The following is a 10,000-nucleotide window of genomic DNA, read 5'->3' on the forward strand; positions in this document are numbered from 1 at the left end:
TGGCCACCTTCACGGTCACCACGGTGATTCCCGGTGGGAAGTCAACACTCTGGCCAATGCCCACGTAGTCCAACCCCGCTTGGAGAGAGAAAGGAAGGTGTGGAGAGAGAGAGGGGGGGGGGGTGGAGAGAGAGAGAGAGGGGGGGGGTGGAGAGAGAGAGAGGGGGGGGGGGTGGAGAGAGAGAGAGAGAGAGAGAGAGAGAGAGGGGGGGGGGTGGAGAGAGAGAGAGGGGGGGGGGGTGGAGAGAGAGAGAGAGGGGGGGGGGGGGTGGAGAGAGAGAGAGAGAGAGGGGGGTGTGGAGAGAGAAAGAGATTTTGATAAACTCACATATCTACTGGGTGAAATACCACAGTGTGACATCACAGCAGCAAGATGTGTGACCTGTTGCCATAAGAAAAGGCCAACCAGTGAAGAACAAACACCATTGTAAATACAACCCTTTTGTACTTTAACTATTTGCACATCTTTGCAACACTGCATATAGACATAATATGACACTTGAAATGTCTTTATTATTTTGGAACTTTTGTGAGTATAATGTTTACTGTTCATTTTAACTTCACTTGCTTTGGCAACGAAAACACATGTTTCCCATGTCAATAAAGCCCCTTGAATTGAATTGAGAGAGAGGAGATGGTTGGTGAAAGAGAGGAGGGGGAAGGATAGAAAAAGAGGGGGAGGAGAGAGAGAGGAGAGAAAGGGGAGGGGAGGGAAGAAAGTGAGAGGGGGATGAGAGAGAGAGAGAAAGGGGAGGGGAGGGGAGAAAGTGAGAGGGGGATGAGAGAGAGAGAGAAAGGGGAGGGGAGGGAAGAAAGTGAGAGGGGGATGAGAGAGAGAGAGAAAGGGGAGGGGAGAAAGTGAGAGGGGGGTGGAGAAAGGGAGGAGAGGGAGAGAACGTGAGAGGGGGAGGAGAGAGAGAGAAAGGGGAGGGGAGAAAGTGAGAGGGGGATGGTTTAGAAGGGAGAAGGAAGACAAATGGGAAAGAGAAAGTTGAGTGGGAGGGAGGGAGGGAGGGAGGGAGGGAGGGAGGGAGGGAGGGAGGGAGGGAGGGAGGGAGGGAGGGAGGGAGGGAGGGAGGGAGGGAGGGAGATCAAGATTCCAAGACAGAAATAAGAAAGAAAGTTTGAAAAAAGACAGAGAATAAGGAAGGGAAAGAATGAGGAACAGAGACAGAAGAGAGAGAGAGGGAGAAAGAGAGAGAGGCAGAGAGGAATTGAGAAAGAGAAAACGAGAGAGAGCGATAGAGAAAGAGAGAGAGAAATAGAGGAGAGAGAGAGAAGAAAGAGGTAGAGAAAGAGAGATTGATAGAGACGAAAGAGAGACAGAGAAGAGAGAGCGAAAGAGAGAGAAGGGAGAGTGAAAGAGAGATAGAGGAGAGATCGATAGAGAAGCGAGACTGAAGAGACAGAGAAAGAGAGAGAGCAAAAGTGAAAGATTGATAGAGAAGAAAGAGAGCGAAAGAGAGAGTTAGAGAAGGGAAAGAGAGAGAGAGAGAGAGAGAGAGAGAGAGAGAGCAGGAGAGAGAGCAGGAGAGAGAGACAGATGAGTGAGAGAGATAAATAGTGTGTCCTCCTACCCAGAGCGCTGACCGGCTGTGTTGATCGGGAGCGTAGTGTGACTGATGCATTATGGGACAGGTCAGTACCAGACCTCCACACTGAAACCTCCAGGTAACCACAACTCTCATCTACTGAGTACTCTGACCTCCCCAGGTACACCACAGGCTCTGGGACAGAGGGAGACCTCATCAGGGATATGAAAATGACAGTACAGGGGGGAAACTGTAATATTTTAGACTATTTTAGACTATACGGTAACAAAATGTACTGAAACAGAAAAATAACTCTCTCACACACACTCTGCACGCCACGCTACTCACCGTCGGGTGTATGAGGCAGTATGACCACGCGTGTACTGTTATGCTCCGCCCTCACCAGCCCCCCCATGGCATCGCCCAGGGTTACGGCGAAGGTCTCCGCCCCCTCGTATAGCGAGTCGTCGATGACGAGTACACGACACGCCCTCTCGGCATCGCCGCGGTCGAAACGCAGGGCGCTGCGCTGGTCCTCTGGACGAGCGATGTAGTCAGAGTACGACAACACTGTGCTGGGAACAGTTCCTCTGGCTGAGCCTATGGAGGAGAGAAAGAGACCGGAGCTTTACTCTGAGGAGAAAGAGACTGGTGCTTTACACTGAGGAGAAAGAGACTGGTGCTTTACACTGAGGAGAAAGAGACTGGTGCTTTACACTGAGGAGAAAGAGACCAGAGCTTTACTCTGAGGAGAAAGAGACCAGAGCTTTACTCTGAGGAGAAAGAGACTGGTGCTTTACACTGAGGAGAAAGAGACCAGAGCTTTACTCTGAGGAGAAAGAGACCAGAGCTTTACTCTGAGGAGAAAGAGACTGGTGCTTTACTCTGAGGAGAAAGAGACTGGTGATTTACACTGAGGAGAAAGAGACTGGTACTTTACTCTGAGGAGAAAGAGACCAGAGCTTTACTCTGAGGAGAAAGAGACTGGTGCTTTACTCTGAGGAGAAAGAGACTGGTGCTTTACACTGAGGAGAAAGAGACTGGTACTTTACTCTGAGGAGAAAGAGACTGGTGCTTTACTCTGAGGAGAAAGAGACTGGTGCTTTACTCTGAGGTGAAAGAGACTGGTGCTTTACTCTGAGGAGAAAGAGACCAGAGCTTTACTCTGAGGAGAAAGAGACTGGTACTTTACTCTGAGGAGAAAGAGACTGGTGCTTTACTCTGAGGAGAAAGAGACTGGTGCTTTACTCTGAGGTGAACGAGACTGGTGCTTTACTCTGAGGAGAAAGAGACTGGTGCTTTACACTGAGGAGAAAGAGACTGGTGCTTTACACTGAGGAGAAAGAGACTGGTGCTTTACTCTGAGGAGAAAGAGACTGGTGCTTTACACTGAGGAGAAAGAGACTGGTGCTTTACTCTGAGGAGAAAGAGACTGGTGCTTTACACTGAGGAGAAAGAGACTGGTGCTTTACTCTGAGGAGAAAGAGACTGGTGCTTTACTCTGAGGAGAAAGAGACTGGTGCTTTACACTGAGGAGAAAGAGACCAGAGCTTTACTCTGAGGAGAAAGAGACTGGTGCTTTACACTGAGGAGAAAGAGACTGGTGCTTTACTCTGAGGAGAAAGAGACCAGAGCTTTACTCTGAGGAGAAAGAGACTGGTGCTTTACACTGAGGAGAAAGAGACTGGTGCTTTACTCTGAGGAGAAAGAGACTGGTGCTTTACTCTGAGGAGAAAGAGACTGGTGCTTTACTCTGAGGAGAAAGAGACTGGTGCTTTACTCTGAGGAGAAAGAGACCAGAGCTTTACTCTGAGGAGAAAGAGACCAGAGCTTTACTCTGAGGAGAACGAGACTGGTACTTTACTCTGAGGAGAACGAGACTGGTGCTTTACTCTGAGGAGAAAGAGACTGGTGCTTTACACTGAGGAGAAAGAGACTGGTGCTTTACACTGAGGAGAAAGAGACTGGTGCTTTACTCTGAGGAGAAAGAGACTGGTGCTTTACTCTGAGGAGAAAGAGACTGGTGCTTTACTCTGAGGAGAACGAGACTGGTGCTTTACTCTGAGGAGAAAGAGACTGGTGCTTTACTCTGAGGAGAAAGAGGCAGGAAACAGATATAGAAGAAGAAGACATCATTGTTTACCTTCCTGTGTGTAACAGAGGACCGTGAGTTCGTTACTGAGATCTCCAGTCCTCCTGACAGGGATCAAAACCTCTCCAACGTCCTCCTCTACTCTGAACTCTAGCTGTGGGATAAACACTACTGACTCTACAGAGAGGAGAGGAGAGGAGGGAGGGAGGGAGGGAGCGAGCGAGGGAGGGACAGAGAGAGAGACAGAGAGAGAGAGAGAGAGAGAGACACACACACACACAGGCAGAATTTAAATCGTTAGCAGCTAGTAGAGCTGGAAGGTTAAGGACGGAGGTTAAGACACAATCACAATCTATCATTGTCAATAATAATGTGATCAGGATCAATAATGTATTGATTATGCATTGATGAACCGATACTGTGTTGATAATCAATACGTTTTCCCTACCGTCCTCAGGGTCTAGTATCTCCACGGTAACAGAGCTGGACTGTCCTATCAGCGCCATCACCGGTTCAGACAGGACCAATCGGAAGCTTTCGGTACCCTCATACACCTGGTCATCATGGATACGCAGCCGCCAGACGGCCTGGGTCTGACCGGGGTTAAACTGCACCTGTCTCGGGGGCGAGGCCTGGTAGTCCTGCCCTCTCTCCGTTGTGATGTCATGCACGCCGACAGCTGGTTTTAGTGATGAAAGGGATTTGTATCGATCAGAGGTGCATTCAACAAGGGAAATAGTTCACAAACGTTAACATATTGCATTTGTTTTGTGTTAGCCACAAACCTTTATATAATAAATACAGGACAAAACACACAACACAACATGAAGAGAGACCTAAGACAACAACATAGCATGGTAGCAGCACAACATGAAGAGAGACCTAAGACAACAACATAGCATGGTAGCAACACAACATGAAGAGAGACCTAAGACAACAACATAGCATGGTAGCAACACAACATGAAGAGAGACCTAAGACAACAACATAGCATGGTAGCAACACATGACAACACAACATGGTAGCAACACAACATGAAGAGAGACCTAAGACAACAACATAGCATGGTAGCAACACAACATGAAGAGAGACCTAAGACAACAACATAGCATGGTAGCAACACAACATGAAGAGAGACCAACAGACAACAACATAGCATGGTAGCAACACAACATGAAGAGAGACCTAAGACAACAACATAGCATGGTAGCAACACAACATGAAGAGAGACCTAAGACAACAACATAGCATGGTAGCAACACATGACAACACAACATGGTAGCAACACAACATGAAGAGAGACCTAAGACAACAACATAGCATGGTAGCAACACAACATGAAGAGAGACCTAAGACAACAACATAGCATGGTAGCAACACAACATGAAGAGAGACCTAAGACAACAACATAGCATGGTAGCAACACATGACAACACAACATGGTAGCAACACAACATGAAGAGAGACCTAAGACAACAACATAGCATGGTAGCAACACATGACAACACAACATGGTAGCAACACAACATGAAGAGAGACCTAAGACAACAACATAGCATGGTAGCAACACATGACAACACAACATGGTAGCAACACAACATGAAGAGAGACCTAAGACAACAACATAGCATGGTGGCAACACAACATGAAGAGAGACCTAAGACAACAACATAGCATGGTAGCAACACATGACAACACAACATGGTAGCAACACAACATGAAGAGAGACCTAAGACAACAACATAGCATGGTAGCAACACATGACAACACAACATGGTAGCAACACAACATGAAGAGAGACCTAAGACAACAACATAGCATGGTAGCAACACAACATGAAGAGAGACCTAAGACAACAACATAGCATGGTAGCAACACATGACAACACAACATGGTAGCAACACAACATGAAGAGAGACCTAAGACAACAACATAGCATGGTAGCAACACATGACAACACAACATGGTAGCAACACAACATGAAGAGAGACCTAAGACAACAACATAGCATGGTAGCAACACATGACAACACAACATGGTAGCAACACAACATGAAGAGAGACCTAAGACAACAACATAGCATGGTAGCAACACATGACAACACAACATGGTAGCAACACAACATGAAGAGAGACCTAAGACAACAACATAGCATGGTGGCAACACAACATGAAGAGAGACCTAAGACAACAACATAGCATGGTAGCAACACATGACAACACAACATGGTAGCAACACAACATGAAGAGAGACCTAAGACAACAACATAGCATGGTAGCAACACATGACAACACAACATGGTAGCAACACAACATGAAGAGAGACCTAAGACAACAACATAGCATGGTAGCAACACAACATGAAGAGAGACCTAAGACAACAACATAGCATGGTAGCAACACATGACAACACAACATGGTAGCAACACAACATGAAGAGAGACCTAAGACAACAACATAGCATGGTAGCAACACATGACAACACAACATGGTAGCAACACAACATGAAGAGAGACCTAAGACAACAACATAGCATGGTAGCAACACATGACAACACAACATGGTAGCAACACAACATAAAGAGAGACCTAAGACAACAACATAGCATGGTAGCAACACATGACAACATAGCATGGTAGCAACACAACATGAAGAGAGACCTAAGACAACAACATAGCATGGTAGCAACACATGACAACATAGCATGGTAGCAACACAACATGAAGAGAGACCTAAGACAACAACATAGCATTGTAGCAACACATGACAACACATCATGGTAGCAACACAACATGGTAGCAACACAACATGGTACCAACACATGGTACTAACACAACATGACAACACAACATGACAACACAACATGGTAGCAACACAGCATGGTAGCAACACAACATGGTAGCAACACAACATGGTACCAAGACAACATGACAAAACAACATGGTAGCAACACAACATGGTACCAACACATGGTACTAACACAACATGACAACACAACATGACAACACAACATGGTAGCAACACAGCATGGTAGCAACACAACATGGTAGCAACACAACATGGTACCAACACAACATGACAAAACAACATGGTAGCAACACAACATGGTACCAACACATGGTACTAACACAACATGACAACACAACATGACAACACAACATGGTAGCAACACAGCATGGTAGCAACACAACATGGTACCAACACATGGTACTAACACAACATGACAACACAACATGACAACACAACATGGTAGCAACACAGCATGGTAGCAACACAACATGGTAGCAACACAGCATGGTAGCAACACAACATGACTAAACAACATGGTAGCAACACAACATGGCAACACAGCATGGTAGAAACACAACATGACAACACAGCATGGTTTGCTGGGGTTCTGCTACTATAACGTTGTGTGGTGGTTGTGTGTTTGCTTGGGTTCTGCTACTACAACGTTGTGTGGTGGTTGTGTGTTTGCTGCTACTCACTGACGAAAGACGTCTCCCCCAGATGGCCCCTCCTCCTCAGAGCGACCTCTAGAAACTGGGAGCTCTCCTGCACCGTGTAGAGCCGTGTCTCCATGGAAACCCAGGCCCACTGGACCCGGAATGGCTGCTGGGTCACACGGTTTCCTCCTGGCAAATGGAGCATAATAGCACAGATAGAACAAGGAGCCATGTTGTGATGTGATGAAAGGAAGCCCAGTGGCCGGCAGTGGGAATAGCTGGAGTGAGTGGGAAGAGCTGGAGGGAGTGGGAAGAGCTGGAGTGAGTGGGAAGAGCTGGAGGGAGTGGGAAGAGCTGGAGGGAGTGGGAAGAGCTGGAGGGAGTGGGAAGAGCTGGAGGGAGTGGGAAGATCTGGAGGGAGTGGGAAGAGCTGGAGGGAGTGGGAAGAGCTGGAGGGAGTGGGAAGAGCTGGACGCAGTGGGAAGAGCTGGAGGGCGTGGGAAGAGCTGGAGGGAGTGGGAATAGCTGGAGGGAGTGGGAAGAACTGGAGGGAGTGGGAAGAGCTGGAGGGAGTGCGAAGAGCTGGGGGGAGTGGGAATAGCTGGAGGGAGTGGGAAGAGCTGGAGGGAGTGGGAAGAGCTGGAGGGAGTGGGAAGAGCTGGAGGGAGTGGGAAGAGCTGGAGGGAGTGGGAAGAGCTGGAGCGAGTGGGAAGAGCTGGACGCAGTGGGAAGAGCTGGAGGGAGTGGGAAGAGCTGGAGGGAGTAGGAAGAGCTGGAGGGAGTGGGAAGAGCTGGAGGGAGTGGGAAGAGCTGGACGCAGTGGGAAGAGCTGGAGTGAGTGGGAAGAGCTGGAGGGAGTGGGAAGAGCTGGAGGGAGTGGGAAGAGCTGGAGGGAGTGGGAAGAGCTGGAGGGAGTGGAAAGAGCTGGAGGGAGTTGGAATAGCTGGAGGGAGTGGGAAAGAGCTGGAGGGAGTGGGAATAGCTGGAGGGAGTGGGAAGAGCTGGAGGGAGTGGGAAGAGCTGGAGGGAGTGGGAAGAGCTGGAGGGAGTGGGAATAGCTGGAGGGAGTGGGAAGAGCTGGAGGGAGTGGGAAGAGCTGGAGGGAGTGGGAAGAGCTGGAGGGAGTGGGAAGAGCTGGAGGGAGTGGGAATAGCTGGAGTGAGATGGATTTTGGCCGACATTCTGCACATTTTTTCATCGTTGAGCTCAATACAGTTTCCTCTTCCCAAAACTACAATCTGGTACGAACACAATGGACTACGTTATGTAGATTTTACCCTTTGGTCAAAGTTTTAAATAATTGTGTTATTTAAGAGTGCAAAGGCAAACACTTCACACAGAAGGCCTTGCCTAACGAAAATATCCAAATACACTATATATACAAAAGTGGATTCAGCTATTTCAGTTACTGACAGGTGTATAAAATCAAGCACAAAGCCATGCAATCTCCATAGACACACATTGGCAGTATAATGGCCCTTACTGAAGAGTCTCAGTGACTTTCAATGTGGCACCGTCATAGGATGCTACCTTCCCATCAAAGTCAGTTGGTCAAATTTCTGCCCTGCTAGAACTGCCCCCGGTCAACTGTAGGTGCTGTTATTGTGAAGTGGAAACGTCTAGGAGCAACAACGGCTCAGCAACGAAGTGGTAGGCCACACAAGCTCACAGAACGGGACCGTCGAATGCATTGTGTCAACTGTAAAGTTTGGTGGAGGAGGAATAATGGTCTGTGAATGTTTTTCATGGTTCAGGCCCCTTAGTTCCAGAAGGGAAATCTTAAAGCCATAGCATACAATGATGTTCTAGAAGATTCTGTGCTTCTGTGGCAACCGTTTCTGTGCTTTTGTGGCAACCGTTTGGAGAAGGCCCTTTCCTGTTTCAGCATGACAATGCCCCCGTGCACAAAGCAAGGTCCATTCAGAAATGGTTTGTCGAGATCGGTGTGGAAGAACTTGACAGGCCTGCACAGAGCCCTGACCTCAACCCCATCGAACACCTTTGGGATGAATTGGAACACCGACTACGAGCCTAATCGCCCAACATCAGTTCCCGACCTCACTAATGCTCTTGTGGCTGAATGGAGCAAGTCCCCACAGCAATGTTCCAACATCTAGTGGAAAGCCTTCCCAGAAGAGTGGAGGCTGTTATAGCAGCAATGTTCCAACATCTAGAGGAAAGCCTTCCCAGAAGAGTGGAGGCTGTTATAGCAGCAATGTTCCAACATCTAGAGGAAAGCCTTCCCAGAAGAGTGGAGGCTGTTATAGCAGCAAAGGGGGACCAACTCCATATTAATGCCCATGATTTCGGAATGAGATGTTCGACGAGCAGGTGTCCACATACTTTTGGTCATGTAGTGTACATGCTAGAATGTGCCAATAAGATCTTGCTAGCTTGGGCTTGGCTCTGCCCACCTCCTTGCTTGTTCTGCCCACTATAATTCATTTTCTCCTATTGGAAACTAAAGGCTGTGGTCTATCTTGGGTTAATTAAAAAAAATATTTGATAATAGTAGAGTACACCATGCATTAGAACCAAAATGGCCGTTGTTTTTAGTCTATTGACCTAGTTAAATAAAGGTAAAGCTATCGCTGTCTTCTCTCTCTCTCTGTCTATCTCTCTCTTTGTCTGACTAAGGTCAGTCCCAAAGCATGAGACTGCTGAGAAGTTCAGCTCAACACCAGAGTCCCAACAGCTGTCTAAATAGATGGTAAATAAACAAAGAGTTGATTGGTTGTTTGCTCTTCTCAATGAGGTACAAAAGCTGCAAAGAATGAAGCATTCTTTACAAACTGGTGTCATTTTGGGCAACAAACAAGAACAAAAACCACTAATAGAATCAACTATTAAAGACTACCAGGACCCACTGGATTCTCCATTTACATTGAATGAACTACAGGACAACATACAAACCCTCCAACCCAGAAAGGC

The 10,000-nt window shown here is 47.5% G+C and overlaps 1 protein-coding gene across 1 annotated transcript in view; it reads right to left on the reverse strand.

Moving 5' to 3' along the window:
* Positions 1–10,000, reverse strand: part of LOC110500913 (FRAS1-related extracellular matrix protein 2) — a 52,104-nt gene that overhangs the window by 27,627 nt on the left and 14,477 nt on the right. Inside the window, exons 12-17 of the mRNA XM_036956530.1 lie at positions 7,112–7,258; positions 4,073–4,303; positions 3,676–3,801; positions 1,881–2,132; positions 1,578–1,727; positions 1–78 (exon numbers count right to left, since the gene is read on the reverse strand). The exon at positions 1–78 is cut by the window's left edge and continues 132 nt beyond it. Coding sequence (XP_036812425.1) covers positions 1–78; positions 1,578–1,727; positions 1,881–2,132; positions 3,676–3,801; positions 4,073–4,303; positions 7,112–7,258 — 984 coding nt within the window. The remainder of the gene's footprint in view (positions 79–1,577; positions 1,728–1,880; positions 2,133–3,675; positions 3,802–4,072; positions 4,304–7,111; positions 7,259–10,000) is intronic.

Source organism: Oncorhynchus mykiss, chromosome 21, assembly GCF_013265735.2.
Source record: "Oncorhynchus mykiss isolate Arlee chromosome 21, USDA_OmykA_1.1, whole genome shotgun sequence".
NCBI classification, from domain to species: domain Eukaryota; kingdom Metazoa; phylum Chordata; class Actinopteri; order Salmoniformes; family Salmonidae; genus Oncorhynchus; species Oncorhynchus mykiss.